The 19220-nt window shown below is 43.9% G+C and overlaps 1 protein-coding gene across 1 annotated transcript; it reads left to right on the top strand.

The window, feature by feature from the left end:
- The first annotated feature begins 321 nt into the window (after nucleotides 1-321).
- On the top strand, nucleotides 322-18527 carry papola (poly(A) polymerase alpha). Its single transcript, XM_020496159.2, has 20 exons — nucleotides 322-536; nucleotides 1870-2040; nucleotides 3185-3251; nucleotides 3682-3763; nucleotides 4119-4228; nucleotides 5993-6046; nucleotides 6167-6278; nucleotides 6633-6722; nucleotides 7831-7969; nucleotides 9306-9378; nucleotides 9910-10030; nucleotides 10400-10484; nucleotides 12986-13039; nucleotides 13237-13356; nucleotides 13434-13543; nucleotides 13699-13820; nucleotides 13980-14234; nucleotides 15628-15834; nucleotides 16037-16108; nucleotides 16282-18527. The coding sequence occupies exons 1-20, from the start codon at nucleotides 529-531 to the stop codon at nucleotides 16375-16377; spliced, it is 2148 nt and encodes a 715-aa protein (XP_020351748.1). The 5' UTR covers nucleotides 322-528; the 3' UTR covers nucleotides 16378-18527.
- Nucleotides 18528-19220: the final 693 nt, after the last annotated feature.

Consider the following 19220-nt stretch of genomic DNA (forward strand, 5'->3'; position numbering starts at 1 on the left):
CTTAAGTTGTTACGAGTGTACTGATATAAGTAGAATTTTTGCCTGAATTGACATCCCGGCAACTTTGAGAGAAAAGATAAGTTTATATTAGAGTCTGGAGATGGCTTTGCATAGTCATGACATGAGGCAAGAAGCATCGTATAGATCTCGATTGAATTACAGGCGGTAGAAGTAAATAATCATATTTAAAAAATAAAATAAAATGTAATTAAAATAAATAAAGAAGGGGTCGGACATTTAAAGGACTACAGTTCCCATGTGCTCAAAGTAAAATTGTGCTTTACGTCATGACGGTCACGCAACACGCCCACCCTGTCAAGGTTGCGGTTTTTTGCGGTGACAGCAAAGCGGCACACGCCATGTTCAGTGGAAACAAAAGGGGCAAGTTTCCACTGATTGGTTGCCGGGTAAAGAAATAACATCGCTGGCTAGTTAGCTAAATTTGATGAAAAATGATAAAACGAGTATGAGAAGGGATTATTTTTTGGGGGCGGGGGGCTGATTGGAAAATTGCTGGAAGTTGTTACAATGCCCTTGTAAGTATCTCCCTTGGACACTGTACTGAGTGTGTTTGGAAAGGGGATTGATTGGGCCTACCGATGCGAGGTTGCCAGTCCATGTTTGCAACAAAAAGAAAGAAAGAAAGAATGAAAGAGAAAGAAAGAAGGAAAAGCTTGCAGGTTGTGTAGTGGGAAATGGCTTTGAAACAAGATGGAGCACATTTGTTTTTAGACTATTGGCTAAGCTAATGTTACTTAGGTCTGACATTATAGGCTAGACATTTTAAGAGGTCTTGAAAAGTTGCAAACGGTATCAAGCTAGTTAGCTACATAGCTACATGCAGTTTATTAATGTTAACGTTTAGTCAGTTAGCTACATGTTGTAGTTTAGTCATGTTAACGTTTAGCTAGTTAGCATAGCAACGCTAGCTACCGTTAGTTATTTTTAACTAACACGCCGCAATTCGTTACAGCAGTAAATTTGCTATTTTATAGTCCCATGTACCACCTAACTAGTTACCAAATCACAATTGACTGCTAACTACCTGTTTTTAGGCCGAGTGTCCATGTTGTTGAAGTGTAAATGAATATCCGCAGAAGTAATTAACTTAGTTAAATAGTCATCCGTGTACGTGACAGAACATTTGCAATATTGCCTGTTGTCTGTAAGATGTAACGTTACTCGTTTTATAATAATTTTCTCAAACTAAACATGATCATATTTTTCTGGTAGACTACTTAAGTCACATCGTTTTTGTTGTTGTTACCGTCTCTGACACGAAGCTATAGCAGAGGACAAATCACGTTTTGGGAGTCTTGAGTACCTACTTTTGTGTTGTTCATTGTAATGGGACACAATAAGACATGCAAAACATCATATTTCGCCTTTACAATGTCATGTTAACATGAAACTGTACGATAGGTTACCAAGTTGATGATGATTTCCTTATTGGTGCTTTACACCCAAACACTGTCAAAAGACGTTTGACTATAAACGTATGAGGCATGAGAAGAATACACGTACATGTTTTTACCCAGAGGCCAACATTTTAGACCTATACCTTCTACCACATCCAAATAAACCACAGCAAGCAACGTAGCTATGTAAATCAGCATAGAAATAAGCTAAAAACAAGCTAAAAACACACAGTACGAGCAGCAGTTGTAGCTCACTATGTACTTTTTGATACCATGGAACACTTGCTGTACAGGTTATCAGGTGTATATTTTTTTATTGATATTCAAATCCTTTATTTAAAAAAAAAATGTGTTTCTTTGCACAACACCAAGAGAAATTCCTAGTAACATTTTGTTGCATGGCTATAAAGTCTTCTTATTCTGATCACAACCACATCTGTCCTGTTTTCAGTCCGTCTACAAACCAGGTGTTGTTGGGTCGGGAAACACCCAAGCACTATGGGATCACTTCTCCTATCAGCCTCGCCCAAGCCAAGGAGGCTGACCTGGTCCTCACACACAGGCTGACTGAGGCCCTGAAACCATACGGGGTGTTTGAAGAGGAGCTGGAACTACAGCGCAGGTAAGATGGTTGTCACTAGTAGGCTAAATTGTCATGTTAGAATGGGCACAAGTTTCATCAAGGCCTATTAGGGGTGGTGGTGGTAGGATGAGGCCTATTAGGAGAAGTGGTGGTGGTAGGATGAGGCCTATTAGGAGAAGTGGTGGTGGTAGGATGAGGCCTATTAGGAGAAGTGGTGGTGGTAGGATGAGGCCTATTAGGAGAAGTGGTGGTGGTAGGATGAGGCCTATTAGGAGAAGGGGTGGTGGTAGAATGAGGCCTATTAGGAGAAGGGGTGGTGGTAGGATGAGGCCTATTAGGAGAAGGGGTGGTGGTGGTAGGATGAGGCCTATTAGGAGAAGGGGTGGTGGTGGTAGGATGAGGCCTATTAGGAGAAGGGGTGGTTGTGGTAGGATGAGGCCTATTAGGAGAAGGGGTGGTTGTGGTAGGATGAGGCCTATTAGGAGAAGGGGTGGTTGTGGTAGGATGAGGCCTATTAGGAGAAGTGGTGGTTGTGGTAGGATGAGGCCTATTAGGAGAAGTGGTGGTTGTGGTAGGATGAGGCCTATTAGGGGTGGTGGTTGTGGTAGGTTGAGGCCTATTAGGGCTGGTGGTAGGTTGAGGCCTATTAGGGCTGCTGGTGGTAGGTTGAGGCCTATTAGGGCTGCTGGTGGTAGGTTGAGGCCTATTAGGGCTGCTGGTGGTAGGTTGAGGCCTATTAGGGCTGCTGGTGGTAGGTTGAGGCCTATTAGGGCTGCTGGTGGTAGGTTGAGGCCTATTAGGGCTGCTGGTGGTAGGTTGAGGAGGATAATAACTGGATCCAATATCTTGCCAGTACATCAGCCAATTATTCTTGGCTGGTGGGGCGGCAGGTAGCCTAGTGGTTAGTGTTGGACTAGTAACCGAAAGGTTGCAAGATCGAATCCCGAGTTGACAAGGTAGTTCTGCCCCTGAACAGGCAGTTAACCTACTGTTCCCAGGCCGTCATTGAAAATAAGAATTTGTTCTTAACTGACTTGCCTAGTTAAATAAAAAAAAAGAAACTTCTTCGGTTGGTGTTTTGGTCAGTACTAGGTAGACTGTATTTGTGGTTATAAAGTGCCATACTAGTTTAGTTATGATTTTTTTTAAAGACTTCCTCTAAATCATGCCTTGTTTTCCATAGAATACATGTGTTGGGAAAACTGAACACACTGGTGAAGGAATGGATCCGTGATGTCAGTGAGACAAAGGTATGATTTTACTTCCTCCTCCTGACGGTTCTGTCTGCTCACCAGCAGGGGTCTGGTGATCAATGGATGTGTCCCAAATGTTCCCTTTTTAGTGTACTACTTTTGACCAGGATTTTGCACTATGAATGGAAATGGGTGCCATTTGGGACATGGATGATATTACAACAACAAGGCAGTGTTGCCTACCATAATGCGGTGTTGCCATACCATAATGCGGTGTTGCCATACCATAATGCGGTGTTGCCTCCCATAATGCGGTGTTGCCATACCATAATGCGGTGTTGCCATACCATAATGCAGTGTTGCCATACCATAATGCAGTGTTGCCATACCATAATGCAGTGTTGCCATACCATAATGCAGTGTTGCCATACCATAATGCAGCAGGTCATAATGGGTTTTTTTTTGTTGTTTTTTTTGGTCCTCCTAGAATCTGCCTGCCTCAGTGATTGAAACGGTTGGAGGGAAGATCTTCACATTTGGGTCCTACAGGTTAGGAGTCCACACTAAAGGTAATTATGTCATCTTTAGGAGGGATACAGGTTGTTGAGTTGTGGTTAACACATTTGGTAACCTACTCGTCAGGAGTTGAACACTGAAGGTAGGCGGCACTATTGTACGGTCAACCTTTCCATTTTGATGTTGTCCTCTAATCTTAGGAGGACTTGTCCAATAGCAACATTTTCTCCAGTTTGGTTTTTAAGGTTCCTTTGACATTCTCTTTGAAAAGCACTGTATAATATACTATATAATACGCTATATAAAATACTTATTAAACACAGCCTGGGTGCACTGCATAGGTAAAACATTTTCACACAACTCTTTATCACAGTGAACTTTGAATTGTTGTGTCTTGTCCTTGTGTAGGTGCTGACATTGATGCCCTGTGTGTGGCTCCTCGGCATGTGGAGAGAACAGACTTCTTCTCCTCGTTCCTGGACAAGCTGAAGGAGCAGGAGGAGGTCAAAGATTTGAGGGTGGGTATCTGGACTATCTCAATTACATTGCCTTCATTCCTTGCGTCTTCTTTCCTCTTCTCAAACACCATTTTGTACATCGACTAACCTGTACCCCCACACATTGACTCGGTACCGGTACCCCCTGTATATAGCCTCCACATTGACTCTGTACCGGTACCCCCTGTATATAGCCTCCACATTGACTCTGTACTGGTACCCCCTGTATATAGCCTCCACATTGACTCTGTACCGGTACCCCCTGTATATAGCCTCCACATTGACTCTGTACCCGTACCCCCTGTATATAGCCTCCACATGGACTCGGTACCGGTACCCCCTGTATATAGCCTCCACATTGACTCGGTACCGGTACCCCCTGTATATAGCCTCCACATTGACTCTGTACCGGTACCCCCTGTATATAGCCTCCACATTGACTCGGTACCGGTACCCCCTGTATATAGTCTCCACATTGACTCGGTACCGGTACCCCCTGTATATAGCCTCCACATTGACTCTGTACCGGTACCCCCTGTATATAGCCTCCACATTGACTCTGTACCGGTACCCCCCCTGTATATAGTCTCCACATTGACTCGGTACCGGTACCCCCTGTATATAGTCTCCACATTGACTCGGTACCGGTACCCCCTGTATATAGTCTCCACATTGACTCGGTACCGGTACCCCCTGTATATAGCCTCCACATGGACTCTGTACCGGTACCTCCTGTATATAGCCTCCACATTGACCCGGTACCCCCTGTATATAGCCTCCACATGGACTCTGTACTGGTACCCCCTGTATATAGCCTCCACATTGACTCTGTACTGGTACCCCCTGTATATAGCCTCCACATTGACTCTGTACTGGTACCCCCTGTATATAGCCTCCACATTGACTCTGTACCGGTACCCCCTGTATATAGCCTCCACATTGACTCGGTACCGGTACCCCCTGTATATAGCCTCCACATTGACTCTGTACCGGTACCCCCTGTATATAGCTTCCACATTGACTCTGTACTGGTACCCCCTGTATATAGCCTCCACATTGACTCTGTACTGGTACCCCCTGTATATAGCCTCCACATTGACTCTGTACTGGTACCCCCTGTATATAGCCTCCACATTGACTCTGTACTGGTACCCCCTGTATATAGCCTCCACATTGACTCTGTACTGGTACCCCCTGTATATAGCTTCCACATTGACTCTGTACTGGTACCCCCTGTATATAGCCTCCACATTGACTCTGTACTGGTACCCCCTGTATATAGCCTCCACATTGACTCTGTACCGGTACCCCCTGTATATAGCCTCCACATTGACTCTGTACCGGTACCCCCTGTATATAGCCTCCACATTGACTCTGTACCGGTACCCCCTGTATATAGCCTCCACATTGACTCTGTACCGGTACCCCCTGTATATAGCCTCGTTATTTTATTGTTACTCTTTATTTTTGTATTTTAGTAAATATTTTCTTAACTCTATTTCTTGAACTGCATTGTTGGTTAAGGGCTTGTAAGTAAACATTTCACTGTAAGGTCTACACCGGTTGTATTTGGCGCATGTGACAAATACCATTTGATGAGAAGGTAAGAGGCCTCGCCCCTCTGACCTTCGTATCCAATGGGTTTTGACAAGGCGGTGAGAAGAGGACGTGAGGAATTAAGGCAATGTATTTGTGATTCTGGTGTTGGTAGACTAGGAGGGGAAGATGTGTTTCCAAAAGTTGAGGTGCAGACTGTTCATCAACTCTTCTTTTTTTTCCCCCCAGGCTGTTGAGGAGGCATTTGTCCCCGTGATAAAGCTGTCTTTCGACAGCATTGAGGTATGACATTTGAAAGTATTTATTGTTTAGGATTTCATTATAGGCATAAAGTCAGGTCATTCAATGTGAATTGAGATTTGCGGCTTTTTTAAATGTGCAATGAGTTTTGTGTATTTCTAGATCGATATCCTGTTTGCTCGGTTAGCGTTGCAAACCATCCCAGAGAATCTGGACCTCCGAGATGACGGGCTGCTGAAGAACCTTGACATCCGCTGCATTAGGAGTCTCAATGGTAACACAGCTCTTTATATCTCCTGAGCTCCGGTCCTGATGTGGTTCAGTTGGTAAAAAGGGTGCCACTGTCGTCAACGGTGTTGTGGGTTCAATATTATCGCTGGGGTCACATGGTAAAATGTATGTCGCTTTGGATAACATCATCTGCTGCATGGTTTCTCCACTTCACTGATGTTGATATCGGATCCATGTTAAAAACATAAGGTCTAACAATTGGTTGTTGGCTCACCTCTGACCCTACCTACACTTAGTTGAAAGCATCCACTGTGTTGTAGAATTTCAAGTAATCTTATGTTATCCCCCTCTGTCTATTGTGAGTGATAATGACTTGGATGTTTTTTGTTGTTGTCAGGTTGTAGAGTTACAGATGAAATCCTCCATCTTGTGCCCAACATTGAGAACTTCAGACTGACACTGAGGACCATCAAGCTGTGGGCTAAACGTGAGTTGGATCTGTGTAGTGTTGCGTAGCATCAAGCATAGGAGTACAATCATTTGCCTTGGTGGAAACAACTGTTGAGTCTGCATCTCCTGTAAGCGTGTGTATGTGTCTGTACTTGTGTGTTTTGAGTCGGTCCCTGTACTATATCAGTTTGTATGTCTTGCTGCGTAACACTGTTGTGGCTAGGCAGGTGGGATTATCTCTTTCTCATCTTGTCCTCTTTTCACACAAACTATCAACTAATGGCATGTCAACACGCTGGGCCCACACTGACAGCCTTCAGGTCCTATTCCCTAAACAGGATTAGCCTCTAAAATAAACTGAGTCATGGCATTTTTTTTTACACAGGACAGACCACACCCCTCGTGGCCATGGTGAATTTGTTTGGCTTGCATACGCTGCCTGGCAACCAACTGTCCAATCATGTTTTGTCCTGTGGGAACAACTGCCGTGGAGTCACTCACTGGCTTGTATAATAGGCCAGGTGCATAACTAAGCTCAATCCAAAACATCCCCCCCCCCCCCCCCCAACCCTTTGGTGATCTTTAGAAACTAGATAGATGTAAGCTATATGGCATAAGCATTTCCAAGTTTATTGGGAGGCAAGGCAGAACCATCAAGGAATTGCCTTTTGAATTACAAAATCAGAAAAATTACACTGTTGCCTTGTGGTCATTGATGTAATGCCCTTATTAGGTCTTTGTGTTTCTTTCACCTGTACCAAATGGCTCAATTACCATCACGTGAATCTACTGGTATACTTTACCAGAAAATGTCTCTACGACTCGCTTGCCTCTATCCTGCTGACTGGCATGTAGGACAACAACAACATAACTAAATCTATGCCATCTACAGTGCTATACACCTACTCCCCCAGGTCATAACATCTACAGTGCTGGAACCCCCCCCCCCCCCCCCCCACCCCAGGTCATAACATCTATAGTGCTATACACCTCCTCCCCCAGGTCGTAACATCTACAGTAATATCCTGGGCTTCCTGGGTGGAGTCTCCTGGGCCATGCTGGTAGCCAGGACCTGCCAGCTCTACCCAACACCATTTTATATATATATATACACACACACACCTAATGTTATTGTTCTCCCCCAGGTCATAACATCTACAGTAACATCCTGGGCTTCCTGGGTGGTGTCTCCTGGGCCATGCTGGTAGCCAGGACCTGCCAGCTCTACCCCAACGCCGTGGCCTCCACCCTCGTACACAAGTTCTTCCTCGTCTTCTCCAAATGGTAAGCAGTCGCTCTCCATTCGGATGTGCTCCGTGACCTGTTTCTCATGGACGTTGAGTTGTTCTGTCTTTTTGAAGGAGATTTCTTTGTTTCTCTTTAGTCTGAAGTAGAGGTCGACCGATTTAATTAGGGCCGATTTCAAGTTTTCATAACAATCGGAAATCGGTATTTTTGGGCGCCGATTTGACGATTTTTGTTTGATTTATTCGATTTTTAACACCTTTTTTTAGACATTTATTTAATCTCTATTTCACTAGGAAAGTCAGTTAAGAACACATTTTTATTTTCAATGACGGCCTAGGAACGGTGGGTTAACTGCCTTGTCAGCTCGGGTCTTGCAACCTTACAGTTAACTAGTCCAACGCAATAACGACCTGCCTCTCATTGCACTCCACAAGGAGACTGCCTGTTACGCGAATGCAGTAAGCCAAGGTAAGTTGCTAGCTAGCATTAAACTTATCTTGTAAAAATATAATCATAATCCCTAGTTAACTACACATGGTTGCATATAATCTGACTGTGCATAAAAGTATCTGACTGAGCGGTGGTAGACAGAAGCAGGCGCGTAAACATTCATTCAAACAGTGCTTTCGTGCGTTTTGCCAGCAGCTCGTCCTGTACGTCAAGCATTGCGCTGTTTATGACTTCAAGCTTCAATCAACTCCCGAAATGAGGCTCGTGTAACCCAAGCTATACTGTTACACTGGCATTACTAAAGAGCCTATAAGAGCATCCAATAGTCAAAGGTTAATGAAATACAAATGGTATAGAGGGAAATAGTCCTATAATTCCTAGAATAATTACAACCTAAAACGTATTAACTGGGAATATTGAAGACTCATGTTAAAGGGAACCACCAGCTTTCATACGTTCTCATGTTCTGAGCAAGGAACTGAAACGTTAGCTTTCTTACATGGCACATATTGCACTTTTACTTTCTTCTCCAACACTTTTTTAAATTGATTTTATTGATATATTAAGTTAAAATAAGTGTTCATTCAGTAATGTTGTAATTGTCATTATTACAAATAAATAAATAAAAATTAATAGACCGATTTTAATCGGTATCGGGTTTTTCGGTCCTCCAATAATCGGTATCGCCGTTGAAAAATCATAATCGGTCGACCTCTAGTCTGAAGTGTGTATGAACCGTGAAAACATTTTTCTCAGTCCTTGGTGCTTGTGGCAGCTCTATTACTGCTGTTTTCCTTAGGAACATAGTGAAACAAGATGATGTGTGTCTAAAGGGGTGACTGACTGGTGTAGTGGGGTTGCCTGATCTACTGGTATTACCTGGTCTGTATCATCACACTAAACTGGAGTTGTGTTAATGCAGGGAATGGCCCAACCCTGTTCTCCTGAAGCAGCCAGAGGACTGCAACCTGAACCTGCCAGTCTGGGACCCCAGGGTAATGTTGATCATAATGTTGAACCTGCCAGTCTGGGACCCCGGGGTAATGTTGAACCTGCCAGTCTGGGACCTCGGGGTAGTGTTGAACCTGCCAGTCTGGGACCCTGCGGTAATGTTGATCATAACTACGACACGTGTTCATACTGTTACTAGTCCGGTCCTGAGCAACACTGACTACGTCAAGGACGGTCATGAACTTAACTACCTCAAGCATTTTACCTGTAGAGCTGCCAAGTTAAGGGAAATCCAATAGAAACAGGTGGTTAATAAACCCTGTTCCTCCAGGATGTATCCCAGGGTGTTAACCGTGTAAAGTCTAGTGCCATGGGGTTTTTCCCTGTAACAATGTCAGTCCCACTTCTTTCATCTGTTCCAGTACAAACACATTTGATTCACCTGCATTAGATGCTTCATAACACTATTATCAAGATAGTTACACACATTCTCAGAGTTCTATTGTACCAAGTGACCCCTTCTGCATGGAGTGGAGGGTTTTGATTGGCTCTGAGTGTCCTAACTGCTGTTCCAGGTGACCCCCAGTGACCGGTACCACCTGATGCCCATCATCACACCAGCCTACCCCCAGCAGAACTCTACCTACAACGTCTCTGCCTCTACGCGTGCCGTCATGGTGGACGAGTTCAAACAGGGTCCGTAAAGCCGTCTCAAATTCTAACTTTATACACACCAACTGTTGCATCCACTCCTAGGTCCAGTCTCTCTGAAACTGGATGCTCTTAATACAAAACCCTTCAGGCCAGAGTCCTAATTTCAGAGACTTGAGCAAGAGACATACTCCCAACATTCACATAAATGATCCATTGATGTGAAAAAGGGAAGTTGCATCAAATGTAAATAGTTTATTCCAATGTCAAGTAAATTCAGCCTCCTTCGGGTGTCTTTTCTCAAGAGGTTCCCTAACGGCTGTCTTCATTGTAGCCTTAGCTACGTTGCCTCATCTAGTTTTTCCTTTTGGTTCTCCTTCCGTTTTGGTCAACACGTTTTCCTTCCCTCTACAGGTCTGGCCATCACAGATGAAATTTTGCAGAGTAAAGCAGAGTGGTCCAAACTATTTGAAGCACCAAACTTCTTTCAGAAATACAAGTATGTATTAAGGAGCTTACCCTGTGGGACACGCATGGTGAGACAAACCAACTATTTCAATAAAGATTTTGATTTTCAAAATGCACCCAACCACCTCACTCGCACCTTTTTCAGTAAATGTGAAGTTCTCTTGTTCCTCTCTGTATATGTGATCCACTCATTCAGTTTGATTTATTTGTGTTATGAAATAAACACTTCAGGCTTAGACGAGACTCAAAAGATGCTTTCTTCTGCCCTAAGCACCCTCTCTGATTCTCAAAACGATGATGGTAAAGACGGATACAATGTTAATGTTATGCAGAGCCTGAAGTCCAGTATAATCACTGCTATTACCTATAGACTGTGCTCTCTAATGTAAGCACAACTCAATATTTGCTGTTTGTCTATTTTAATATCTTACTAAAGGTAGGTACTTCAGCTGTAAGGTTCTTATACTGTACATCTACTTCCCCAAATAAAATGCTTTAGTTAAACATTTGCACTATGTATTTCTTGTTAGTCTTCATTTTGTAGATATGTTTTTTTTTTTTTCTTAAGTTTTGATCATGAGAAATCCGTAAGTTGTAGCACAACATTAGCAGGAATCCATGTGAAGAATACAAGTCATTGGATCTTTGTTTCATTCTATACATGTGGGTACTACTTCCTCTTTCACTTATCAGTTCTGCTCCATCTGGAGAAATGTACTTGAATGTTGAAATCTGAAGTGGTGGGGGGGAGTAAAGATGAAAAGATCATTTTGTTAATTGGTTTATCAGTAATATGCGAAGAGCATGAAGCTAGCCTTGTACAGTGGCAACAATTGTGTTACTGAAGGGGCCTTGTCCTTTTGGTGGAGGAGACATTCCTCCTCTTGCAGCCCCAATCAACATGTCGACCTATTTCCAGAAGGCTGATATTTTTGTTGCCCAGTCCCCTCCTTTTAAGTGTTCTAGATTGACTTGTTCCAATCCCCTTTCTTCTACCAAAATCTTCTATTCCCGAGGCTCTCTATTTTAAATCAAATCCCCTCAAGTCTTTTGGGAAATCAGTTTGATCCAGCAACCCTTTCTTTGACAGAGAAGTATCAGAACATGTTGATGTGTACTTGCCTTAAGCACACCCTGGCTTAAGCACCTCTTCTCATCCTTTGAGTTGCTGACAGAGGAAAGGACAAAATGCACCAGCACATTCTGGACAGTCATTTGACAGCACTGGAGAGCCTGGAAACATGGATACAATTAAAAGTGATTTAAAAATAAATCTAGCCTGTGGATTGGACTGCAGAGTTAGAGACAGTATATATCCAGCCTCTGGATTGAACTGCAGAGTTAGAGGAGACAGTATATATCCAGCCTGTGGATTGGACTGGCGCATTAGAGGAGACAGATGTTGTTATGCTTTGCTTGCTATCCAGGTTAGACTGTTTCCACATCAGGCTTGATGAACATATTTCATAATCAGACCATCCTGCTGGTCTGGCTGGCACCCTGCTGATTACTACACCTGTTTCTCTGTACTCTTGTTGTTTGAATAAATCAATCATTTGTCCTGGGCTCAGACCTTTTTATTTTCAACGTGGCCTGAAAATGAAATATCTTCTCCTTTTCCATTCATCTGCTTGGTAATGTAATCCTATTTATATTATTCTAACCTCGTGGGAACTGATCGGAACGAGCTCCTGTGATTGGACTAACAGTGAGGTAGTGTGGTTTTCAACCGGTGCAAGACAGAGTATACAGTAGAACATGACTATGCTTGGTGCTACTGGGATAACTGCATGGAGATTGGACATGTAGGCAGACAAGACTTGTAAATGAATACGTTTGTACAGTTAGTAATTAATAATAGTGACTTTCAGTATACTTGAATATCGTGGAAGATATATTTTACACTTAATTAGGTTCGTTCTCAAGTTGACGTGAAGAGGGTTTGGTGAATGAATTATCTTGGTAGTGCGATTGGGTTTTTCTCTGGCTAGTTGGATTTGTTATGGAGCGTTTGTAGCTGTTACTGTGACATGTTTGTGTAAAAGACATGTTCAGTTTAGGACCATGTAGTTTCTTGCCTTTTAAAACACCGTTGGTAATTTATTTGTAGTTTTTTTTTAGCTGTTTAAGTTTGATAAAGTGTGTTTTTAGAAATGAACATATTTCCATGACCTGCTGTAGGGTGGTGGCGAGGACTGGGTGATCTGGTCCGGGCCCCTCTGTGCCTGGGGCTCTCCTAGCCTGGGGCTCTCCTAGCCTGGGTTCGTTTCCTGGCTGCTGTCTTTAGGGGTTCCTAGCCTGGGGCTCTCCTAGCCTGGGTTCGTTTCCTGGCTGCTGTCTTTAGGGGTTCCTAGCCTGGGGCTCTCCTAGCCTGGGTTCGTTTCCTGGCTGCTGTCTTTAGGGGTTGCTAGCCTGGGTTTGTTGCCTGGCTGCTGTCTTTAGGGGTTCCTAGCCTGGGTTCCTAGCCTGGGTTCGTTTCCTGGCTGCTGTCTTTAGGGTGTAATGGTAATGTTCTGTCTCTTATGTTCCAAGGCATTATATTGTGTTGCTAGCAAGCGCCCCCACCGAGAAGCAGCACCTGGAGTGGTGAGTACTGACTGTGTGTGGGGGGGGGGGGGGGGGGGGCTGGAAAAACCTTTGGGTGAGATTATGACTGACTGAATGAGGGTGGAGACATGGTGTATTACATGTGAATCAATTTCAATGTTACTCTTTTAAAGCCTTTATTCACCTACTGTTAGGGAATACATTAGGAAAAGTGCTGTTTTTCTCTGTCCTGGCAGGGTTGGTCTGGTTGAGTCTAAGATCAGGATCTTGGTAGGAAACCTGGAGAAGAATGAGTTCATAACGTTGGCCCATGTCAACCCCCAGTCATTCCCTGGACCCAAGGAAAGCAGGGAGCAGTGAGTTTATTATACTATTATGCAAGGTTGTAGTACGCTCTTAATGGACACTTTCTCACCCGTTTTGTCTTTTCCAGAGAGGAGGTCAGCACCATGTGGGTGATAGGGGTTATCTTTAAGAAGATGGAGGCATCAGAGAACCTCAACGTTGACCTGACCATTGACATCCAGTCCTTTACTGACACGGGTATAAAATCACCTTACTCAATTCAACTCAAGAATGTAGAATTTGAAAACGATATTTGTCATGTTTTCTGCACTTGTATCTAGTTCTATTATTTGACACAAACTAGCATGCTAATGTTATATTAAAAAGTTATATTTTCTAAATGCTTCCTGCAGTGTACCGGCAGGCGATGAACAGCAAGATGTTTGAGGCGGACATGAAGATCCAGGCCATGCATGTGAAGAGGAGACAACTTCACCAGCTACTGCCCAACCTGGTCATGCCCAAACGCAGGAAGGTACGACATGTCATTTAATTATTTAGTCTGCTCCTTGTTAACAATAGAGGTGTAATTTAAATAGTTTTATATTCTGCTTTTCACACAGTCTCTTAGCTGACTGATTGCTTGCTTGCGGGTATTGAGTTGTAACCAGTGTCGTTTTGTTCTGTCCTCCAGCACTCGACAGAGGGGCTTCGTCAGATGAATGACAGTAGTCTGGACCTATCGTTAGACAGTGACAACAGTATGTCTGTGCCATCCCCCACGGCCATGCCAGCCACTGTGCCCACGTCAACCCCAGTGAAGTGTGGCCCACTAGGTCCCCCTCCAAGTCCCCTTGCGGCTGCAGCCGACCAGCCTGAGGCCCCAGCTGTGAAGAGACCTGGCTCCCCTATGCAGGAAGAGAGGAAGCGGTTCAAATCAGATGCTGAGGTATTCAATCTTTAATTGTCCCAGTAGAGAAATTCCATTTTCATTGTGTAGCCAGGAGTTTACCGATAATACTGTAACATGTGTATTCCCTATATGTTTTATTCTGCTTTTTACTGTCAATATGAGACTCCTCTCTTCTGTCTACAGATTTGTCTCTTATTTCTGGCATAGTAGTGGGCAGTGTTGGGATAAAAAAATAATGTAACACTATATATTATCTTGCGTTACTTTCATTAAAGAAATCTGTTTGACTGTCGGGAGAAGCCAGGACGAGCTACCAAAGATAGTCTACTTACTAGGCGGCAGGTAGCCTAGTGGTTAGAGTAGGTAGCCTAGTGGTTAAAGTAGGTAGCCTAGTGGTTAGAGTAGGTAGCCTAGTGGTTAGAGTAGGTAGCCTAGTGGTTAGAGTAGGTAGCCTAGTGGTTAGAGTAGGTAGCCTAGTGGTTAGAGTAGGTAGCCTAGTGGTTAGAGTAGGTAGCCTAGCGGTTAGAGTAGGTAGCCTAGCGGTTGGAGCAGGTAGCCTAGCGGTTGGAGCAGGTAGCCTAGCGGTTGGAGCAGGTAGCCTAGCGGTTGGAGCAGGTAGCCTAGCGGTTGGAGCAGGTAGCCTAGCGGTTGGAGCAGGTAGCCTAGCGGTTGGAGCAGGTAGCCTAGCGGTTAGAGCAGGTAGCCTAGCGGTTAGAGCAGGTAGCCTAGCGGTTAGAGCAGGGAGCCTAGCGGTTAGAGCAGGGAGCCTAGCGGTTAGAGCAGGGAGCCTAGCGGTTTAGAGCGTTGGGCCAGTAACCGAAAGGTTGCTAGATCGAATCCCTGAGCTGACAAAGGAAAACAAATGTCATTCTTCCCCTGAACAAGGCAGTTAACCCACTGTTCCCCGGTAGGCCGGCATTGTAAATAAGAATTTGTTATAAACTGACTTGCCTAGTTAAATAAAGTTTAAATAAAAATAATACTAACTCTGGTTTGAGCACAACTTCCTCCTCCTCTGTGGCACTGCTTTCCTGTGCTGCTGAATTAGCCATGTACACTGCAAGACAAACAAATGTACAGACCCATAGAGATGTATAGAGGACACACTTCCCACTAGACGGGGTAGCCCTCTGTGGGCTTTGCGATCAATGGCAAAGATCAGAGGTGCACCCTCTATACGTTTCTATTGGACAGTAGCTGTCATGGCGTTTCCCCGAACAGTTTCTCACATGAGAACTAAATGAGGAAATGAGATATGATTGTGAAAGTAACCACATAAAGTAACTAATAAAGTTACCCAATTTATAAAGTAAACCGTTACTTAACTCCGTTACTCATATAGAGTCATCTGAATACTTAACCTCCAACACGGAGTCCATTTATTGATCTAATAAATATGCTTAACGGATAAACTTCTCTTCCTTTGTAGGATTCAGCTGTTGAGAAAAAGCCTTCAGGAGACACAGTCCCCACAAGCATGACCCCCTCTCCTCCGCCCACCATGGGCCCCCCAGCGGCCCCCCGCACCTCTCGCCAGGAGATGCTGGAGGAGGAGGACCCCTCCCCAGTCCCAGAGACTGGGACAACAGAGAATGGGGCAGCTGCCGGAGAGGAGTGCACCACTGTGGAGGCACAGGTACGTAACAAGCTTATCCATAGTGTCACATCATCATGTATAAATATATTAATTGTTGTAGTCTATCTTTTCAGAATATGTTTGGCTACATCTTGCTGATATAAGAAGCATATATTTTTTAATTAATGCTAGATTTAGAAGAGTCAGGTGAACATGGTTAGATAGTTGTGATAAACTGTTCTGTGGGCCTTGCTGTTCCCAGGTCAATGAGGACAGTATGTCCGAGGAGATACCTGCTTCTGAAGGGGAAGGCAAGATTGAGGCAGATATTAAGGTATCAATGCACTCTATTTTTCTGTCTGCCTCTCTCTCTCTGCCTCTCACTTTCATAATTCATGTCTGAAAAGTGTACAGATCATTTTCTAAATGGTCTATATTTCCACTTTGGTCTGTCTGTTGTTAGTTTTGCAGTCAAACTACAACTTAATTATCTTACTCTTCCCTCAGCAAATGGTCAGTGCGGATCTGTCTGATGTGCCCCTCCTGCCAGCCAACCCAATTCCAGTGGTGAAGAACTCTATAAAGCTTCGCCTCAGCAGGTAGGAGAGAGGACAGACAGACGCATCTACTCGCCTTCCCGGCCCCTATACCCTGAACTCTACTGTTGGTGTCCTAAGACATTCTCAGTCCTCTGCCACGGAATGCCCACAGTGCTGCAGATAAAGACACAGACCGACAACACAGGCGACTAGACAGTCGTCATCTCTTTTCAACCAGGGACATTGTCAGTTGACACGAAAGGACGTAACTGTCTCCACAAGAGGGCGATGTTGCTCTTCTGCTGAATTCTCCTAGGTGGCTTCCACCTATACCTTACTGGTTAAAGGGTAGAAGTTGTCCCATAGACACAGATCTAGCATCAGCACACCTTCCCCTGAGTCTTAGTAAAACACAAAACGGACCCTAGATCAACATGTCGGCATCTTCATCCTACTCCTTCCAGAGCTGCTGGTTACCAGGAATAAACAACGTGACATAAAGATGTCATCTTTCCTGTGCATGCAGACGTGTGTGCTGTGCGTGGACGTGGATGCTCATTGGTTCTCTCTCTTCTTCTCTCCTCATTGTGTTGTCCAGAGAACAGATGATGACGGAACAAGTTCTGTTGACTGATGATTTTGGGATTTCTTTGTCCCAGTGGTTTACGGTGTGTGTGTGTGTGTGTGTGAAGCACCTTGGTATGATGTCAAAACGTACTTTGAGTAATAAAGAAGAGCAGAACGGAAAATGAAGATTGGGTCAGTTGTGTTAGATGTCTTCCTGTTACCGTTGTGATATACCGAACTGTGTAACAGATGACAGGTTACGGCTGCGCCAAAGGTAGTACACTATAAAGGGAATTGGGTGCCATTTGGGACGCCCAAAGCGAATCACTGTCAGTCAGTCAACTGTTGGGATGTGAGGTGGCCTTTGGGGTTGTATGGAGATGTATAGAAAAGGGTATGAGGGTGTTTGGGATGCCTCAAAAAGACATGGACACAGTCACACATGCAGCTAACGCTTGCTAAAGGAACTAGCTCAGGTTAGACTACATACAAAACACTAACTTTGACCAAAAAATAAAAAGCTCACAACTTCTGTGGGAACAGAATAACTTCAGGATAGTTTAGTGTTTTTATTACGGTAGTCGTATGTACAGGATACACATGGAAAACATCGTCTGACGAAATGCTAACTGGTTCCTTCTGGACAATGCAACAATAATAAGACCTAATAAAATATAACAATAGGAACATGAAGTAGATGTCACAGTAGAATAGAATAAACCTTTTTTTTTAAGTATAATAACAGGAAGTCACAATTTCTAGTACAATATTTGGACAGGGTAGAATAGTCAATAGTGATACAGGTCTATAGTCTAGAGATGACAGGGAGTTAAGAGTTGAGTTCTACAGGAATGTTCAGATTATATCAGAGGAAAATATGGTTTTAGAGGTCTATGGCTGGCATGTTGAGTGGAGAAGTGGTCTGGTGTCTTGAGTAGACCATTTAGTTATAAATATATATGCATAGACTTTGAATGAATAGAACAGGTGTAGTACCTCTGACCATTCTAATCATTCTGATTCTATGTATACATGCATTGTACAGTAACTGTTAGTGTCATGTACCAAAAACATGAAAAACAATGCTTTTTCTTTTGCGTGGAACATGTAAGACTTGAGCTTTCGCATTGTTGGATTATTTGAATAGAAATATAATTACTCAACTATCACGCAGAAGGTTAAGAGCACAAATATTCTTTGTTGGCTATTAATTTCTGATTTACTAGGTCATAACATAATTGGAATTTGCCAGAATAGTCGACGGGTTGAATACTCAATGGTATTGTTAGAGGACGACAGTTATTTTTGGTTTCACAGTTTGTTTTTTAAGTTTTAAAACGATGTGTACTGAATTTTCACTTACTCAATATTTTGTTGATGTCTTAACAAAATGTAGCTTTTGTCTCGGTTGTTTTGTGCTATTTGTGTGGGACTCGTATGTTAACGATGAATCTGAATTTAGACCGCTGTCAACATAGAGTGCGTTAATCTACATGAATAGATAATTTCCTTCAATGACAAAACATTATTTCCCGTTCTTACAATGCTCTTTTTCTGTTCAAAATGGTTTCTTAGGTGTATTTGTAAGGATGAGGTATTGTACTTTTTTTCCCCCCCCTCAAAAATAAAGCTCTACGTTGCAAAGATGCGTTGGTCTTGTGTTCTTGTTCAAAGTACCCCACCACCATGAACAAAAATAGTGATCGCTTCCAACACCGCGACATAACGCCACATCAGACTCTTACCCACCCAACACCGCGACATAACGCCACATCAGACTCTTACCCACCCAACACCGACATAACGCCACATCAGACTCTTACCCACCCAACACCGCGACATAACGCCACATCAGACTCTTACCCACCCAACACCGACATAACGCCACATCAGACTCTTACCCACCCAACACCGCGACATAACGCCACATCAGACTCTTACCTACCCAACACCGCGACATAACGCCACATCAGACTCTTACCCCACCCAACACCAACATAACGCCACATCAGACTCTTACCCCACCCAACACCAACATAACGCCACATCAGACTCTTACCCACCGCTGCGGTTTCCCAACACCACGAGTCATCGGTTTTCTTTCTTTCATTTGTGCTGTAGGGGTCTCATGGTGCTGTAGGGGTCTCGTGGTGCTGTAGGGGTCTCGTGATGCTGTAGAAGTCTCGTGGCGCTGTAGGGGTCTCGTGGCGCTGTAGGAGACTCATGGTGCTGTCGGAGACTCATGGTGCTGTCGGAGACTCATGGTGCTGTAGGAGTCTCATGGTGCTGTAGGACTCTGTAGGAGACTCATGGTGCTGTAGGAGACTCCTGGTGCTGTAG

Source organism: Oncorhynchus kisutch, linkage group LG12 (genome assembly GCF_002021735.2).
Source record: "Oncorhynchus kisutch isolate 150728-3 linkage group LG12, Okis_V2, whole genome shotgun sequence".
Lineage (NCBI taxonomy): Eukaryota > Metazoa > Chordata > Actinopteri > Salmoniformes > Salmonidae > Oncorhynchus > Oncorhynchus kisutch.

Excerpts from the sequence above, each read along its gene's own strand:
- papola (XM_020496159.2), top strand. Across the intron at positions 6,047-6,166 it reads TGTCTTTCGACAGCATTGAG|ATCGATATCCTGTTTGCTCG; the intron begins GTATGACATTTG and ends GTGTATTTCTAG. Across the intron at positions 16,109-16,281 it reads AGATTGAGGCAGATATTAAG|CAAATGGTCAGTGCGGATCT; the intron begins GTATCAATGCAC and ends CTCTTCCCTCAG.